At 35.0% G+C, this 21,055-nt stretch overlaps 1 protein-coding gene across 2 annotated transcripts in view; it reads left to right on the forward strand.

Moving 5' to 3' along the window:
* LOC138705878 (uncharacterized) overlaps window positions 1-20,115 on the forward strand; it is a 942,969-nt gene extending 922,854 nt beyond the window's left edge. For both annotated transcript variants that reach the window (XM_069834591.1, XM_069834592.1), the window contains exons 4-5: window positions 291-391; window positions 18,601-20,115. In XM_069834591.1, the coding sequence (XP_069690692.1) occupies window positions 291-391; window positions 18,601-19,213 (714 nt within the window). In that variant the 3' untranslated portion in view covers window positions 19,214-20,115. The remainder of the gene's footprint in view (window positions 1-290; window positions 392-18,600) is intronic.
* The last annotated feature ends 940 nt before the right edge of the window (window positions 20,116-21,055 follow it).

The following is a 21,055-nucleotide window of genomic DNA, read 5'->3' on the forward strand; positions in this document are numbered from 1 at the left end:
AAATGTGTGACGAATAAAATAGCAAATAATAAAAATGATTTTTTTTCTAATTTGCATCTTTTACAGTCCCTTGTCCCCCAACCAGCACAATAATAGTGTATGTGTGGCACATTGTAGGGGCTTCGTATTTGACAAGCTACTCGAATTCAAAACAAATTTATTATAGAGATACAGCATTTTTTTTACAATACTTATTATCATCTGCTTCGCATTTCACCAGCTTATTGATGTAAATAAAATAATGGCCTTCGCCATGACTAATCTAATTTCAATTTCACGTATATTTTCAGGTGCTCTCCCTGGCCGCCATTTTGTTCCCGCGCTCCGCTACCCAGAGCAACGAATCTTCCTCGGTGAGCAATCCTGGCAACAGCAAGGAAAATCTCTACGTGTAGGTACAATGTGACTTTTGTTTTTACACTATACACTTGGTAATATAAATGATAGGAGGTAATGACGAGCAGCTACATATTATAAAACAAGAGACATTCATAATGTATAAACGCAGAACGAACAGTAATTTTAATGGTAAGTTTTCAAGTTATATCTGGATATTTTAGCGTAAACACTATATTTGTTACATTCGCACGATATTTTAAAATTAAGTATTGTAATTTCGAATTTTACACATAAAAAATATTCTAAATACCATAAAGTTTTTACTGACGTGTGTATCTCCATCAATCAGAATATAGTGAAAATGGACATATTTAAAGAGAACAGATAATGATTAAAGCAAGGAAATTGTCTATTTTAGTGGAGTGGTTTGCAAACGCGACATCTGAGCTTGATACAAATCAGTTATATCTTTTTATGGCCTTAGAAAGAAATAAAAAAATAAAATGTGTTAATGGGCATGTTGGAGTTCTCATATGCAAACAATATACTTGTACTAACTTATGTTACAATACTTACACATGTAACCTAATCTCTCTACGTTTTGTTTTGCAGCAAACAAGTGTTTGAAAAACCTCTGTCCATATAGCTACAGAACTTCTAAAATTGCAAGCATTACAAAATATAACTTTTGCGTCTGAATAACATCTTCATCAAAGATGTCGCAAACGTGTGAATTCAGACGGACAGCACTTTGAACAACTGCTATTAGAACAGGTTAATACTCATTCTGAAGTAAAAATATAATTTTGTGTGTGCTAGTATTAATCAAAGTTATACGAATAAAAATACGCGCGAGATTACAAATCGATAACGACAGTCTACGCCGGCAATGCAAGCATGTCTGATGCTATATTGTTTATTACCTACATATTCACATTTAAATGCGTCTCTTATGCTAAAATTATGATTCTGGCATAATGTTCACTTTTACACACATGAACAATATTGAGGGTAAATAGCAATTACTTCTTAGGTATTAAATTGTGTTATTTTGAGAATCTGAAAATTTTTATGATTTATTTAACAGTACATTCTACACCAAATTCCAACTTTGAGGTAAACTGTTACCTGACGTTCTCTGTCTTTCAACAGGAAGCAGTGCGCCTGCGAAACTACGCTTATAGATTCGGCACAACAGAGCCGTCAGAGAAGTAGTCTAATAATCACGGCGAATCATGCTCTAACGATATGCCGTAGTACTGTACATCAGTGATAGAACTACCTGAAACGAAGCATTTTTATTACCTGGATGATTAATATTTTTGTTAGTTTTCTGTATCGGAAACCATAACTTCCTGAAACGAAGGATTTTTATTGGATAGATGATTAATATTTATATTAGTTTTCTCTATCGGAAATCATAACTATGATGATACAAATTAAATCCTTTAGGAAAAGATAATAATAATAATGATGATGATGATGATGATGATGACTAATTGTAATTATAATAAATTAACATGTTTACAACGCATACGCATTTTTCTGTAACCAAAGTTTATTCCACTTCAATCTTTCTCATACATTTCATCCAGTCTTTCTCATACATTTCATCCAATCTTCACAATTCATTTCTTGCAATCCTTTCACTCCCAATGAAATTCTAACATCATGTAACCATGTCATCTAGGTCGACCTCTCTTCTTTCTCCTAGGTGGAAACCATTTAAAAATGTTCCTGGACAATCCCTGCTCTGGCATTCACTTTACGTGCCCATACCATTCTAATAGCATTTCATAAAATCTAACAAAGAATTTTTTAGCACATGCTCTTTAAAATAGTTGCTTTTCGGATTGTTATCAGTCCGAAAACTTGAACTTTAGCGATCTAGGCCGAAAAATTAACTTCAGCGGCCTATGCCGCTAAAATCGTCACGGCAACCTTTAGTGGCGATTTAAACAAAATCAACGCAGCACCGTCTAAACCCTTATTCGTACATAGCCTATAAGAGATTGGGATCCAGACGGCAGTGACAATCGTCTTACCAACTTTAACGTAGTTTAAACAAAATACTTAATCATTTATAACAACAAATAAAAACCAACATTGTTTCATTATGTTTGTCAGAAATTTTACCAGTGTTTTAAACAAAACAGTTCATCATATAACAACAAATATAATCAAACATTCAATGTTTCTGGCTTGGATTGAAATTTTCTCGGGATTATCTTTCATATTTTCACAAAACTAAACAAAACCTTTCATGAATAAACTAGTTGGTGTGTATTGTTGTTTAGAAAATTGTAAATTTCACTAAATTATAAATCATTGCTTTAGAAGCCTCAGGCAAATCAGGGAATGACTGACGGAAGTTTGTTACAAGTGTTCTCCAAGATTCGTATTTCACAAAGTTGTCGTAAATAAACACTCTTTGTTCAATGCTATATTTCGTAATAGACACACTACTGCACTATAAATGTGCGATATACAGCTGCATACATAACTAAACACAAAACGTACGCGAGTAAGAGGTCTGATCACTGCGATGGCACAGCAGTTACTACAAATTCGACTTTCCGCTGACGCCGGTCTAGTCCTGGCTGACTCTCACTGTATTTCACATGTAGCATAAAGATATTTAAAAAATGTTATGTGTTAGCGTGTAATTCTGAATAAATCCCAAACTGGTAACGTTAATAATTCTTTATTAATGCCCTAATTCCGTTTATGGTACTAAACTGATTAATCAGCTCTTCTTTTTTATATCTTATTCCGTCGCTGCTGATCTTCGTTGAACAGAAAAGACTACCATATTATGATACACAGACACTAAACGTACCACTGTTTATGACTATGTATCAAATATAATATAAATATAGTGTTTATGAAGAATATAAGGACATATAAATAAAACGTCTAATTTTGAACTTAAAATAGCCTATTCAAGTATTACAATTAAAACTGTTGTTGTTTATTCAAATGTCCGAAGACCTCATAAGTGACAACAATAAGGCACCACCCCATGAGATAATGGGGTAGGATGGTCAGTTTCATTTTACAATACTGAACAAGATTAATTACGAAATCATTTGAAATTAAAAATGAAATTTTGAGGGCAAACCATGTTACAAATTAATCTAAAGTGAATACAGTTTAATCGAGTGTAACTACTCGCAGTTATGGGTCAGAAGTGCAGCCCTCGAAAAGAGATCAAAACTGAGTTACTAACAATCGAAATTGATTCGTAAGATTTACTATGGGAATATGGGTCAAAATCCGAAATAATTTAGCGTACAATAAAATTTCAAGTTCAACACACTATTGTAGATGGCATTAAAACTCGGCAATGAGTAGGATGGCATTGACACGTAGGACGAGAGTGGAAGAGAAGCTGGTTGGGTTGGGGCGCGCGGTAGCATCGCGGGTTCGATTTCCAATAGGGTAATGGATTTTTCCATTGATCTAATCCCTCCGGTCGCTCTATGGCCCTGGGCTCTACTCATCCTATAACAGAAATAAGTAATAGATGCATTTTCTTGGGGGTAAAGGCGGCGGGCACGTAGAACTGACATCCTTACTGTCATTAAATGCCGATTGTCTGTAAAGGTGGGAGCCGGTTTTGCCTGTCATGGGGTTTACTTTACTTTTTAATAAATGGGTTATGAGATTTTCATTAACTTGTTGCTCTTGTTGAAGAATTTTCGAAATTTTTCACAGTGAGGGATAATGGGTGACACCAACTTCTGAAATATCCCTGATATATGGGGTACCAGGACGGAAAGGTCTATGTAACGAAGTCGATGTAATATTTGCAGGGTGATCCATTCTGGCACTATAACTTCGTCATTAATAACACCATTGAAAGTAGTGGTCTCGTTCGAGCGGGTATATGACTACGCGATCATGACCTTGAGTTGGCGCCGCGCATGCGCCGGTGGCGAACATTTTTGGCGTGGCGAAAATTTCCAGATACAGTACATCTCGCGGCAGTGATGTGCTACAGCAGGGGTCGTCAGCACAGAGCACGCTGGGGTTAGCCTCTCTTACCCGCGGAAAACGCAGTGCACTATAGTACTCTCGTAGCTGCTAACGGGTATGCTCTCTATCTCTCCCTGTTGCACGACAGTGCACCCGAGACGGCACCGCGTACCCATTGCACATTTCAGCGAGTGCTGACGACCACTGTGCTAGAGCTCTTATTTTGGTTCCAAACGAAACATCTCGTCTAGATTTAAACCACAAAAAGTGAACTTTGTAAGATATTTGTTTGTGACAAATCAAAAATAAGTAATAAATGAATTTAAATTTTCAGATGTCTTCGCATACTCACCAAAAAGCCCAGAGAAAATACAAGCGTATTTCATTGGAAAGAGCGTTTAGCGGCCCGTTTTGAGTGTGAGCGAAAATTTCCGGGCAGTATATCTCGCGAATCAGATGTTAGCGCGCTGATTTTGGTGACAGACAAAAGATCGCGACTAGTAGCCATTTTGGATGGGCGAAAATTTCCGGACAATAGCCTATATCCCTTGATTCCGATATGCTAGAGCTCTGATTCTGGTGCCAAATGAAAGATCGCGACTGGGGCCATTTTGGGCGTGGTTGAAAATTTCCGGGCAATATATTTCTCGGCTCCGATATGCCAGCGCGTTGATTTTGATGTCAAACGAAATATCTCGTCTAGATCTGTCGATTTAAGCTAGACATATTCGCGTAAAACCCACGGCCGTGTCCCGACACAGTCACACCCATGTTTTATTGTTATGACGTCCCTCAACTTCGTTTTTCGGCCGTTGACTTTTATAACGCCATTATCAATATGTTTTTTAGTTCCATCTTTGTATATAGTCACAGGGTTGAAGTAATGCATATTTCCAATATCTCTTACTGTAACCCTTGTAAGAATGGAGGAAGTAGTAATACCCCTTGAAATTTAGTGTAGGTTTGTTTTCCTCTAACTGAAAATTCACTGTAATTTGGCTCTAAATTCACTGTGAATTATTTTACTTGAATTTTATATGCTGCTCAACATTACTGACATTTGAATGGTGACAAAAGCAACATTGGGCGTTTTGGAGTGGACCTCTCCACCTCTGGGGCTTATGGATTGGTTCGAATATCTTTGGACATTTTAGACTGGATCAAATGTCTATATGCACAGTCTCAGGAACAAAAAATGATCCGACCCTTAAAGCTCCTTACAGAGCACGGTTCAGACCACGACGATTTAACTACAGTTTTCAACCCAGTATTATTTGAATGGTATTACAGGAAGGTATTTCACAACTAATGCAAAAAGCACGAAATTAATCTGAAAATAAGATCAAGTTAATGCCTAAGAGTCATTGTTAAACAAACATAATACAGTACGACAACCCCGATTTTATGACAATATATCGCAAGCATTCCGATAGTTTTGTGGTGGCGTGTTTGCTCGCAAACTACAAAGTTCAGAGTTCGGATACTATTGAGGAAAGTTTTTTTTTAATCAATTGTGTATGTTAACTTCGTTTACCATCACTCTATTTACTGCACGATTTGTGAATATTCATCTATTATTAAGAATAGATTAATTTCCATCGCATATTTTCAAATGTCTTTCGGGTTATGTCAGCAGTCGACGTAAAATGAATTTCAATAACTGTCAGACTGATCTCGTGTGCACCACTACTTTGGAGCACTGAGCATGCGCAATGCGTTGAATTAAGAACTTAGAAAATTCAGGTGAAACTTTTTTTTCCTGGAACTGCAGTAATTTTGTTTCTAGACCAAATTATTATTATTATTATTATTATTATTATTATTATCATCATCATCATCATCATCATCATCATCATCATCATCATTATTATTATTATTATTATTATTATTATTATTATTATTATTATTATTATTATTATTCAATGGCACTACGACCCGTTTTCGGGCCACGACTTTCCCAACTGCTTCCCTTCATTCTTCTCTATTTCTTGCTGTCGCTTTCCAGTTCTATATAAGAAGCACGGAAACAGCATCTTTTCCTCCCAGCGATTCCGAGGTCTTCCAACTTGTCTCCTCCCTCGTGATATCTTTCCATTCCTAGGCATTGCTTGGGGTTTAAAGATATTATTATTATTATTATTATTATTATTATTATTATTATTATTATTATTAGTGCTGTTGATCGATCAAAATATTTAATCGATTAATCGAGTTTTGATCGAGTTGAAAAAAGGTTTTAATATACTGTAATACACAATTATTGTTAAATTTAACTTCTGTTCGGTGATACGCATAAGTATTAAATGTTGCATATCTGTATATATTGTATCGTTATATTATTACAAAACAACTATTTTAATTACTTACTAACATATTTATTACTAGGCTTATAATTTATTGTGTCAATTTCTCCGGGAATTTTTTAGGCAAGCATAAATAACAAAAAGTATGAAGACTCACCTAGTTAATACTGCTTCATCCATGATTTTAAACATGTGAGTGCGTTCACATGCTCTGAATTAAGTGCCGCTCTTCGTTTAGTAACAATGTTCCCTGCATCACTAAACACGAAAAAACTTTTTTTCTGTCAAGCACTTCTCCATGATCGTTCAATTTAAATCCAAACGTTTCACCGACTTTACCTCTCAAATTCTCATACGACATAATGGAGTTTACACTTTTCACAAACCACAGAAAACTGTTTTTTTTTTCTTTATCAAACTAAACACACAACCTTCATATACAAACTCAGTACAGAAACTGCAACTACAAATCTACAACTGTCGAAACAGAAGACTGGCCACTATTGTAATCGAATTACCAGATTTTAGAAAGAGAAGAAGGTAAGTTACGCTCTCACTTGCACACAGTGTAGACATGGCTATTTTATAAGGGATGAGGGGGGCGAATCCCAGAACAGTATGTATTTCATTTGCTAGGAAGATGGGCTGACAACAAGGTGGAAGTTTCTTGGAAAACCATAAAACTTAATAAGGATTTCGCATTGTGTTTCAACTTTCAATAGAAGTAGGCTAGGTCACTGTCCTCATATCTCCATCTCTTTCCTGAAGTGTTTGTGCAAAGATTTTTCCTACGCTACCTGATTTACAGTTACAAAATAACAGTAGGCCTACTATTGTGCTTTTAAGTAAGCAATTTCCAAGAGAGAAGTATTGTTGGAATTTTAGTATGAGTTTGTATTAACAAAATAATATCAACTACAACCGATTAATTTTAATCGACTCGAGTATTCGATTAAATATTTTTGATCGATTAATCTTACGACAGAAATTGATCGATTAATCGATTAAATCCCACAACACTAATTATTATTATTATTATTAGTATTATTATTATTATTATTATTATAAATAGGACTTTTATAACAGTCATCCTTGAGATAGCCTATTGTTGACAAATCGCTGTTGATTCGTACGTTAATATTTACGAAAATAATAAATGTATTATTATTATTATTATTATTATTATTATTATTATTATTTTACATCGACTCTTTTGTTAACAATTATATTATTACTTGTATAATATAATATTAATGTTCACTACATATGTTAAATATACAAAATAGACTAACATTATTTAGAACTCGAACAAATGAAATAACAAAAATAAAGTTGTACACTGCCATCTCTGAATAACTGAAGTGTATGAAGACCATATTTTTCCTAAGTCATATATCTCGTACACTTTTTTTCAAACAGGTACAGATCAACCAAGGTTCCCGGTTAGTTCATAAATCTCTTCCCATCGCAATTAAAGCAGTTGTGTGACGTCATAACGCCCCCATTCAGTGTGGTGAATGCACGTCAAGCAGCCAGCCAGACATCTTTGAGCGAGACTGATGGAGATGTCGTAATTAATTAAAGCACAGTTCACACCCGTCTGTCAAAAAAAGTATGTTGTAGACCACACACTCGCACAGACCTCAACTCTCTATGTCCGTTATGATGACCTTGTGTCTTAAGGGATTAACTCAAGGTAAAAATAATACAATTTTCTCTGTACAACATTATTATTATTATTTTTATTATTGTCAGTATCATTATTAGTATCATTATTATTATTATTATTATTATTATTATTATTATTATTATTATTATTATTATTATTATTATTTATCATCGCCGCTACCGATCATGGTTTATAAAACGGTTACGATGAAAGATTTTATCATTAAGTGAAAGTTATAGTGGTGAATTTCAATTCTGTCTGTTTATGAATGTTTATCCTTTCAAATTTGCTTTACCGGCATCAGACTGATTTGACATCTCGAAGTTCCATCGTGAGCCTATTAGAATGTCCGAAGCCCAAAATGTGGGTTTGTCAAAAACATTAATAAAAGTTATCATTAGTAAGGCCTACCATCAAGCTTATTACTGCTGGCGACAGCAGTATCAGTAGTAGTTTCCATCCAGAGTTTGTTTGTTAGGATCGGTGTCGCTAATCCCACATGCCGGACTCATGTCAATTCAAAACGACAAAAAATAATAAATAAATGAGCAAATGGCAGAATTCAACAGAGATATAAAAATCCCTATTATTATTATTATTATTATTATTATTATTATTATTATTATTATTATTATTCGCAGTTTAAACGTAATGTATACATGGTAAAGTTGCCAATTTGTTTAAGAAAATACGGGAGATCAAGCAATTGAAAAAAAAATTTACAAAGAGAATTGACGTAATTATTATTCTGATCAGTTAAGATACCCAACTTTATTCTACATTTATTATTATTATTTTATGATACATTTTGCCTCGCGTTGTAGTTTTTGTTGTATCAAACTATAAAAATTCTCTACGAGTATTAAAGATATTTTTATTAATTTGTCCCACAGAATAATATCTGTAATATTGATAATTAATATTTAAGGAGAAAAATTCGCTCCGGCGCCGGGGATCGAACCCGGGTTCGCTGAAATGGGTAAAGGGTAGACATGCCTAGTAATATGCCCCCGTCGTGCAGCAGTAAGAGGGAGAGAACATACCCGCAAGCAGCTACGGATGCACCACAGTGCAGTCTCTTATCCGCGGGTAAGAGGCCCTAGCCCGAGGGTGCACTGTGCTGATGACTGCTGTAGTAGGGCATTCGATAAGTTGAGTAATGGCAACAATGCTGTAAATCAGCGTTCTAGCGGTGACCACTGAAATCTTGTACTACGTAATAGAGCAGTGATTGTTCATAAATTTGCAATATTGAAAGTCTCGAAGTAGCCATATTTTGTAAATACAGTGCCTGTTTCTGATTTGTAGTAAACAATGCAGCCCTAAAGGTACGAACAAAATCTAAGCTGCAAGAGGAAAACATGCCAGTCAATGCATGAAGAAGGCATTACAAGAAGCCTGTGGGAGAGAAGTCCTACCATACTGAACTACTTTAAGTTGGGTGGAAGCGATGCATTCGCTTTCAATCAAGAGTTGGCATCCAAAGAGCCTTAGGTTGGTCAGTGAGAGAGATATCCAGAAATGCTGCTGCAGACGGAGTCCGCGTCTTCCAAGAATTTGGCAACGTATTGTTAACATGGCAGGAGACTATATTTGAAGTATGTAATGTCAAAAGTAACCTAAATAAATTTAGTATGAAACAGTAACTATGTTGCCATTACTTTTCGAATGCCCTAGTAGATCTTGAAATAAATATTTTTATCCATTACTGGTATCTAAATTTAACCTTAAATTCTTTGTAATGTGTTGTTTGTGAAGAAATTATAAATTAATGGATGTATGGATTTTATTGTTGCTAATATGTTGGCTGCTATGGAGAGAGTGATTTACGAGTAAAAGAAATAATTCAGTGCTGTGAATAAAGCCATTGTTTAGGTTGCTAAAGACGGTGAAATAAAGACCAGTTTAGATACCAGTTATGGATAAAAATATTACATACGAGTCGTACACGACAGTAAACAAATTTTATGCCATCCTAGCATTATAAACAGGTTGTTACTACATCCAATATCGTTCGTAATCAGCTTATTATGGGACGCGTGCCAATAATAGCAGTGACGTATTCGCTATGACGTAATACCAGAACGCTCGGAATGCATGCAACTCGTTTGACTATCTTGCTTATCGCTTCTACGAGCAGTGTAACAAGAAATGAAATCCAGACACAAGGTAACGTATCATTTGTTTCCAATCTTTAACAATTTTCTATCACTTTTGTAATATCACATAAAACAGTTCTGTGGTTCAGAGAAACTATATTAACAAAATAAAGGAACATTTGTAACATAAAATTTGATACCTAACCTATAACTAGAGTTTATAATACCTGCAAGGTCATCCATTTCTCTTCATTTAATGCCAATGCCAGGCGCAACTAATCGATACGAACATACGAAGACTTTGTCAGCTATGGATTATTTATAATTTATTTCATACAAGTTATAATGCTGTGATGTCATTAAGTGTTGTATCTAATTCGTGGATAATCTTATTATGACACTCGTTCGTACTCATGCCATAATCATCAAGATTATCCAGTTGTTGCATAAATAAATATTATGCGCTCCCGCACTTCGCGTAATTTGAACGTCCGACTACTCTCTTTTCTCCACTTCTCAATGATTTACCTTTAGAATTTTTGATAACCTAGATCATATATATAACAGATAGCTCACCGCTATGTTAAAATCGGTAGCACTTTGAAGAGAACAACCGCCAGGATCGCCACCCGTCCGCTGTAAACGAACACGAGATGGCAGTACATTCGCTAATGCAATTCAAATGGGAGTTATGACGTGACTCCCTATGGTAACAACTAGATGGCAGCATAGTAAACCTGACAAAGTTGTTACCGTCGAAGCCTATAAGGCCAATCTGGGTATATATGATCTAAGTTTGATAATATCACTCGGTCCTGTCACTGTCACTGCGACTGGATCAGCTATAATCATACAGTATTCTAGGCAAGCGATATACCTTGTGGTGCACTACCGGTACTACTGCAAACTGTGGTGCGAACTGACTATCCGTTACAAATGCGCAAAATGCAAATACTCTGAATTCATATTATTGGTTACAATTACATGAGTGAATCAATCATTGTGTAAGATATTTATTTCCATGTCACATACGTATTAAATGTATATATCTGTATGAGAACAGAGACGAAAGACGCTAAACAAAAGGGAACTATTTTCTTCGAGAGCGTTGTATGTGTTGCGGTCAGGCACCAATCATAGTACTTCTAACCATGTGGTTCTATTTACGTTGCTTTTTTCTTATGATGGATGGAGATTATCATTTTTTTTTTATTCAAGTTCTAGTAACTTTTTCGACAAAAACTTGTAGGCCCAATTTATATTTTTTTCCCCTTGTGACAATAGAGACTGCCGTTCTCAGAGACACCGTGAGACATCGCTTCGGTCACACAGAGCGAAGAGGGAATAGTAGGTTTGCTTCTACAGCAGTTTAAAACTGGTTTGAACAGTCACGTGTATAAGCACATGGATTTTACTATTCTTGAAACATATCAAACTGTCACCAAACCATTTCCTGACCGCCATAAATATATGCAAACCAATCTCAAATCACACTGACACATGTGCATTAAGATATTTGTTCTGCACCTTTATCCACTGGACTGACACGTATTTTTTGCATTAATCTTTCATGTTTCCATGCTTAACTATATCAGTTATTAAAATATAGTCTACTGTGAAATTTAATTACGTCTTAAATATACGAGATTAGTAATTATTTTACAATACCGGTACATGAGTGTTCTTACAGGGATGGTTTGAAATTAGTTTCAAACCTATCATCGTTGCGCAATATGGAATAGTTAAAACAGTTGTCAGACCATCACGAACTCGCTGTAGAAACAAATCTAATCGCTACGAGTGCAATAGTTGTTGATTGATACCCTTGTTCGCAAGAGATATCACCACAGTCTAGTATATACATTCACGATGTAGTAAATATGCATCCATAGATAGTTGCTAACCACTAGGATCGCTACAATCGCCTCATTACAGATAATGCGAAATAGTACCTGCACAGTCTATTGTTCCTAGTACTTGAGCTTCGTGACTGTATATATTAGACTGATATCACTGTCTACCTTTAGGTTACACCGTTTATTGTGTGGCCACTTGGGTTTCTTGTCATTGTAGTCTTTATTAGAGTACGTACGAAGATAACTAGCACCGATACTGTGGGAAGTTTTAAACATTCTGGTAAAATAATTTTATATACACTACTAAAACTCATTTGCTTTTATCCTTCAGATACACACTCTTTTTACCTCGTCTCTCGTCAATGATCGTAGTTTTGTTACAGTTTATTTTAAAACGCCAAACAAATGCGAAGTCAAACGTTAGTCTTACATGAAACATTATTTTATAACATGATTCAAAACTTGGAATATGATTTAATACAAATTCGGGTAAATGTTTGCGAAACTGGTAACAAATTATGTCTGCTATGAAATCGACTTCTAACAATTTCGCCTATTTTCCTTTATATCCGTATGCACTTGTATTTATCCATAAATTCTTACTACCAAACTGCCTTTGTAATATTGGCTACCGTGATAATATTAATTTCGGATGTAATTTGATTCACATAATAACCACCTCACTCGATTTCGCACCAGCCATAATTGGTAGTTACCGGTTTGGGGAACATTACCCAAATTTCGTAATTTCTAAAGAAAGGTCACTGTTTTAATGCCTACATAGTCTGATTTTCCGTAAATATTCTGTGAATGAACTAAATTTTAATCGAATAGGTTTGGATGAAAATGTTTTTATACTGTAACATTAATTTCTTAAATTTCCACTACTATATGTTTTTAATTTTATGTTAATTTTCATATTGTGATATTAATTTATAAATATGATTCACATAATAACCACCCCACCCTATTTCGCAACAGCCATAATTGGTAGCCTAGTAACCGGTTTAGGGAACATTATACAAATTTCATAATTACTAAAGAAACGCCCCCCTTTTTTTTATACATATCTGATCTTCCGCAAACATTTTGTTCGAATAGGCTTTGGATGAAAATGTTTTTATACTGTAACATTAATTTCTTAAATGTCCACTACTATATTTTCTTAACATCATGTTAATTTCCATACTGATATTAATTTCGAATATAATGATTCACATAATAACTACCTCACCCGATTTCGGAACAGCTAAAGTTGGGCCTACCAGTTTGGCGAACATTTTCCAAATTCCGTAATTTCTAAAGAAAGGCCGCTGATTTTTTCTTCTTCTTTTGTCTGATCTTCCGTAAATTATTATTCTTTAAGGGAACCAAGTCTCGCTCGAACCGGTTTCGATACAATGTTCTTATAGGCTACGTAATGACATTAATCTCTCATTTTTTCACTATATTTCCTTAATTTCGTGTTAATTTTCATGGATGCTTCAATCAGAAGTCAGTATGTTTCATTTATAATAAGTGAAATAGTTTGCCAACGACTTCAACATATTACATTGTACATCAGTATTGTTCATACGTCAGATATTTTAAAGAGCAAGCATTAATTAACATACTCTTCGGAAATAAATGTCATTGTGGTATGCTAGTTATTACACTATTCATCACGGTCTATGCAGCTAAAAGGTTACTGTTTTCATAACTGTGCCTCCATTATCTTTACTGCCTGCTGTAAATAGAAATAACCGTAACTGTCCCATGGTTATGTGAATGCATTACGCGAGGACACAAAGAAAAAGACAAACACAACACAAAGACAGGCTAATACGCTGCACGAACACCAGGCACTTAAAATCAGGCACTCTACGGTAAATAACTGAAATCACTAGTGACGAGAACACACTTAACAAGGTCATTTAGCCTGTGAAAATAGTACTGTATATAGGTTAACATACATAGAAGTCGTAGATTCATAAAGTTATATTTTGAGCCTATAGGTCTACTTTTACTTTTGTCAATATCTTCTATGTGTTTAGCAGTTTTTGTTTGTAAAGGGGCGCAATTTATGAACCAAAGAAATCTAGTGAAAGTTGCCTAGTTATTTTTAATAAAAATATCGTTACATGAATAATTTACCTACTATAAAAAACTGAATGTAATGTGATTATATATGCATCGAACGTGGAAACATATTTCTGTTGTTTTTCGAGTGTAGTTATTCAGTGATAGGGGATATAAATGTAACGATTTTCTTAAACCATTTTGGTCTTCGGGCTAATCAAGCCCGTCAGATAACCTGTACAATTTACATCCAGCCATTAAACTTTATACAGAATGGCAATTACTCAACGTAAAGAAACTCCAAGATAGTTCATATCTTCATGTACTTACACATCTGTGATGTCTTCATTACATATTGAAGTAGATCGTTGTTTCATTAAATTACATGAAAAGAAAAAACCACACACACAAATGCATCTTCACTGTGCGACTGATCAAACGAGACAGAATTGGCTAACATGACGTCAGTCGCCAAACCGCTTTTGTTTATGACAAAAAATCTAACATAAACCCTGTAACATTATAAATGAGTATTCATACGAAATAATTCTCAGATCACTGAAGGTATATTACAAAACGGCGGTTTTACTTTGTATACCGTATTTCGACGAAATGGCGAAATAAAAAAAATTCTAATAACTCTGCCAGAATCTAGTATTCCGTGGAAGAGGGTTCGATTCCCGCAATTCTCATGTTTTCTTCGTCTCCACAAATTTCATTCTCGCTTCATTTCACTTATCTTCGCCCACATTTTGTTTTACGTCATTTAATGAAAAATTCGGCATTGTAGGCTGCACAGATTACGACTTTCTCTGTGCAATGCTCACGACCAAAATTGAATCACTAAATACGAAAAGGGAAAGTCACCTTCAGTTAGTTTTGAGAAAAACACAAATAACTTCTGTACACAACGAAATATAAACAAATTACTACGAAAACATTTCTGTGAACTAATCATAACTACACAAGATTTTTATTAAAAAACATTATTTCTCAATTTATCCTGTCCTATAGAAACAATTTTTGTCTGTGGACTTGTTTCTCTTTCATATCTAACGAAATATATTGTAAAAATATTAAACAAAATGTATCGTTATCTGTATTATTGAAAGCAAAAGCTTTATTAAATGCCAATTTATGAACAATAGTAGAGTGTAGCACATAAAAACATTGAAAGCTGTCGATTATTACATAAACAAAAAAAAAATTGTTAGGACTTGTTCCCCTTTCATATCTAACGAAATATATTGTAAAAATATTAAACAAAATGTACTGTTATCTCTATTATTGAAATCAAAAGCTTTATTGTATGCCAGTTTATGAACAGTGTAGAATGTAAAATATAGAAACACTGAACGCTGTTGGTTATTACATAAGCCCCTAAATTCAGTCATTTTTATTTGATTTTGCTTGTAGTGATCACTGTTTACAACACATTTCTTGCGTTTTGCAGGACTTGAAGAAGCACTACTTTCATCGTTTGACATAATTTTACGCATTTTACATATTTTTCCTCTAGATGACAGGGACAACAAACTTGAATTTCTTATGAAAATGGAACAAGTCTTGGACTAAGCTCCTTTTCAAAGTAAACATGAAAACTAAAGTGTTGAAATCTAGACGAAGGAAGTGCGGGACCTGTTCCCTTTTCATGCAGAATGAAAGAGCATACCTAAATTAATATGAGTAGTCTTAACTCATTTTTGCCAAAACTGGGACTTCATATTTATATTTATATTCATATTTAGTGATTCAGTTATACCAGTTGGAAACTCTCAGTTCACGAAATCTACTGCTACGGAGTTGGTTTGACTATCTGGTGAGGGACAAGGAAATGTTTGATCTTTTATTTGTGGTACTCTCAGGTTGTAAATCCGTCCATAAAGGTTCCTCATGTCTTATCTTTCTGTCTCAAAGGTTGTACTTGTATAATTTTCAAAACAGCGAAGTCTGTTGAGCAAACTTTACGATTTTTACAAACTTATTATTCGCAAAGTTTTGTCCCAATATAGAACAAAATTTTCATGAATTCCTAAAGAGTACAGGAAAAAAAAATCAACATTTTAAAATTAATTTTATTTATAAAATGCAAAGAAACTAGCGTCGAGGTAGTTCCGGTGATTTTGGAAGTGAAAATGGTTGAATTCGTAAGTTTTTTTTTTTTTTTTTTTTTTTTTTTTTTTTTTTTTTTTTTTTTTTGTGAAGATTGATTTGAAAAGTTAAGGCTTTATATGGAAATATTATGTAAGAAGAAAAGGAAATTGTTCGGAAATCTAGTAAATTACATGTGAAATGAGAGGTGCGTAGTAATGGAAATGCAAACGTTGTGGTTTTTTGTGAAGGAAGGAAATGGAGGGATATAAAACATATGATACGATGTAATGTAAAAAACTTAAAACTTGTATGAATTCAATAACCACTGAAAATAGTGAAGCACAACAAATAACAGTGAAATAAACACATTTCCATAATGTAACTTCGTTTGTATGTCCGCCTTTACGTTAGCCAGTACTGACAACATCACTATACAAAAATCACCAGGCTTTGAAAATCCTACAAAGATTCGTATACACTAGCGTGAAACTTTCGTAATGTCACCAAAGTTATGTTGGTATAACTGGTAAGACAGTTGGAAAATGCATAATTGTAATAGGAAGAGGACTATCTCAACGCTAGTTTAACCTAAAATGCATCTATCGTTTTCCCTGTGGTGAAAGAATTGCTAAGATGCTGCTAACAGTATCCGAGAAAAATGTCCTTTAATATGCGCGCATTTCACTTCATCTGTACATTAATAGCTATTTATGTATCAAATACGCAAAATAAGGCTTCAACGGACGAATTCAGTGTTTTTGGATGAGGCGTAAGCCGAAAGGTTTTGCGTATATGGTGCATACAATAGTTTTTTGAAAAAGCTCTCTAAATTATATGAAATAATATAAATATAAAAAGGCATAGTCAATCGTCATATTCTCACCGCCATCTGATAAACATAAGGAAACAATGTTCGCGTAGGCTTCCGCGGCTGGTGTACATGGTGTGTGGATAAGCTTCAGGGCTTCTACCATATTGTCTTGGTGTTATTGGCTGACGTTTCGACCGCTGTGTTGTGGCCATCTTCAGAGCAGTTGTTGGATAAGGAAATAGTCTGCCAGCTCTTATATATATAGTAGTCTCGATGCCTCAGTTAATTGAAGATTCTAGTAGAAGGGCGAAAATAATAAGACTACTATATATATAAGAGCTGGCAGACTATTTCCTTATCCAACAACTGCTCTGAAGATGGCCACAACACAGCGGTCGAAACGTCAGCCAATAACACCAAGACAACGCGGTAGAAGCCCTGAAGCTTATCCACACACCATAAGGAAACAATGTTGGCATATTAAAGGTTGCCATGACGACTTTTGCAATGCTGCTAAAGTTAAATGTTTTGGACTGACAGCACAGTCTAATATATACAGTCACGAAGCTTGAGTTGATGAGGGTACTAGGAACAATAGACTGTGCCAGTATTGTTTCACATTGTACGTGATGAGGTGATAGTAGTCATCCTAGTGGTTACAACTATCTATGGATGCATATTCCCTACGTATTGAGCTTTGTGACTGTATATACCAGACTGTGCTGACAGTCTGAAAAGCAACTATTTTTAGAGAGCATAAAATGTACTTTTTGTAGCTCGTTTTCCGAAGCTTTAAATTTCACATTTATTTTCCCTGGTAACTCAATGATTTTGAATACCAGTACTTTAATTAAACCTCGCATGCTTGTGTGTTTTTTACATCTCAACATAAACTGCATTGTATACATTTTAAGAAATAAGTGAAAAATCTCAGCTTTTGTTGTTGCTGTAATTATTACAGACATTTTAAAGTAAGAGTCATTTTAAAATTAAAAGATTTATGAAAAATAACGAGCAAATGGTTGATGAATGCACAATTTTCATCCAACATTTTGGACATTAATTACTCTTAATTAAAAACGGTTCTTTGAAAATCTTAAACATGCAAGTGTATCTAATTTTATTTAACTAGGACTGAAATATACTGACATATAACATGATAAATTGCATTTACCTTATACAATTTGTAAGGTGTCTCTCCCCACTTAAGGTGCTTATCTCAAAAGTGACCAAAACTAGTCCAGTTTTATAACTATATGCCTCAGTTAATTGAAGATTCTAGTAGAAGGGCGAAAATGATAAGAATCAAGAATTACCAGATCCCTATATCTAACTTTGGAGAAAACCGCATAAAGAAGTAGGAATTTTGCTGAGACAAGCTTCTTGGTTGCAGGGCACAGGACGGAGCAGAGTTGTACGAGGGTGGGGAGAGTCGCCGGCTGACGCACCGGGAGATGCAGATGCTGCTGCGTCGAGAGGGTGGCGATGAGGGGCGTCCGGTGGACTGCTGCCCCTCAGTGGAGGAGATGGTGGAGCCCGAAGGTGGGCGCAACAAGAATGATATGTATGTAGTGCTGTTTCGCAGTGGCGACATCCGCCAGAGATTCTACGAGTACTCATGCAAGGAGCACGTGGTGGGCCGGCCCTGCCGGTTCCTGGACAGGAGGTTGCACAACCAATCGAGGTGCGTGCAGAAGTTCTCCTATACCTACGCGATAGTGAGGAATCCACAGGCTGGAACCGAGGCTGGTGCAGGGTCCGGAGAGCCACAGCGGCACCACCATCACCACCACAGACCCAATCACCACCTCACATCCCTGCTCCTCACCACCACCACCCCGAACTCCTTCGGGGGCTCGGAATGGATGCTCGATTACATCCGTGTGCGGAGCGGCTGTGGCTGCGAAGTGATGCCCAAGCCCAAGAAGAAGCGCGCAGCTGCCAACAAAGGCAAGAAGAGCAAAAGCAAAAGAATTTTCAGTGGTGAAGACGATTCGCAGACTTAAGTGTTGTTATATCGCCACTACTTGTGTAACAGTTGAAGAAGACACCTAAACCGATGTCAAGGCTGGTGTAGGGTTGGCATATTTCTCCCTAACACCTCCCCATCCTCCAATTCTCTGTCGAAATTTAATTGTATATAAGTTGCGTATAAATACGAGGTCTTCAAAACGCCCTCAACAATAGAGGCGTTACTTAACAATTTTTTTCTTAACTCAGCCCTCCCATCAAACCTTGAGTAAATGGATACGATGACATTTATATGAAATACTGTATAGCCTAGATTCGCAGGAGAGTTGCTGGCTATGGTGGCATATTCCTTGTATCCAATATGTTTCCAGAAAATACAGAGTTAATCTCTTCCTTACATTGAACGCCAGCATTATTTTTTCTTTAAGCAAAATGGGCGTGATATTCGAATTCTTTTAATTCATTGTAGAAAATCTAATATTCTACTTGAAAACGTCACGGATTGTCTCAGTGTCACATTAAATGGTAAAGAATCAGTCTCGAATGTCAGAATAAATTTTAATCCAGCTTTTAGTTATTTTTACATCACATGTATGTCACATAGAACAAATGTCTCTTTGTCATTTACAATGGCTTAAATCACCACTAAAATTGTTCAAATACACGAAATGTACACCATGTGTAAGCAACTGACTGAGTTTCAAATAATCTTCTAAACTTTCAGTAGACCACCTGCTGGTAAATTTTTGGTGATACGTAATTGTTGTTTAAATAGATGATCCCAATTACAGAGGCAAAGTAACATTTAATGACTTGATATTAAATATTTTTGCAGTCAAAACATGTACGAACTTCATAATATGTTTAATTTACAAATAGGAGAATCACTAAAGCACGTGAGTCATATAAGTTTCCATTTCAGCATTATTTTTATTTACATATTATATAGAAGATAATAACACAACCATTATGCCTGAGCATAAATCTTTCAGTTATCAGAATTATTACGGTATTTTAAATTAAGAGCTGGAGAGGTACGAAAATGACAACTCAGGACAGTGGACAAAAAAATTTAAGTCAAAGAAATCGTATTCAACTTGTGCACAAATCTATGCTAGATAAATATGTTATAAGTGTTGATATATATTACCTATAAATATCACATTAAATTACAAAATTTTACAACTACAAGCAGAAATTAAACTTGTAAAATAAACCTTGTACATCATAGAATGATATGCATGTTTTGAATAATGTATATTATTTCTTATGTAATAAATTTGCACAGTGACATAGTTTAAAGTCATGTAAATGGGATTCTATTTTAATATAAATAGAGAGTTTACCTCGAATGGTATGAGTGACTCCAATGCAAGCCCAGAACTTATACAAAATTATAATGACTCTTATAGAGAGATAAACATTGTACCTATGTAAAGAAATGTAGAATTGCAGACATGATGAAGCTTTCGGAACACAACACTTGAAATAATGCAGATTCCTCTTTCTGACTTCTGGTTACCAATATCTAAATGATATGAAAATTGGACATAGGTATTTCGTGGTCTATTTCACATGTATTGAACTACAATACACCCTCTCATCTCATAATCAAAGTGAACATGTGTTATGTATATGGATCTATTACTGTACTAAATTAATTTGCTCACTGAGTGATAAATTTTATACAAAAACTATATTACAATTGAGACTCGAGACAATTTTAACCTCAGTTTATAAGGCATGTACGCAAAGATGTTGTTTGTTGTGAATGTGTGATTGTTTACTGTGTTACATACACTATTTGGTATGATCGAGAGATAGAATGTAAGCAAGAAAACGAGAGAGAATGATATTACACGTGTGCCATAGTAACA

The sequence above is a fragment of the Periplaneta americana genome, chromosome 9 (assembly GCF_040183065.1).
Source record: "Periplaneta americana isolate PAMFEO1 chromosome 9, P.americana_PAMFEO1_priV1, whole genome shotgun sequence".
Taxonomy (NCBI): domain Eukaryota; kingdom Metazoa; phylum Arthropoda; class Insecta; order Blattodea; family Blattidae; genus Periplaneta; species Periplaneta americana.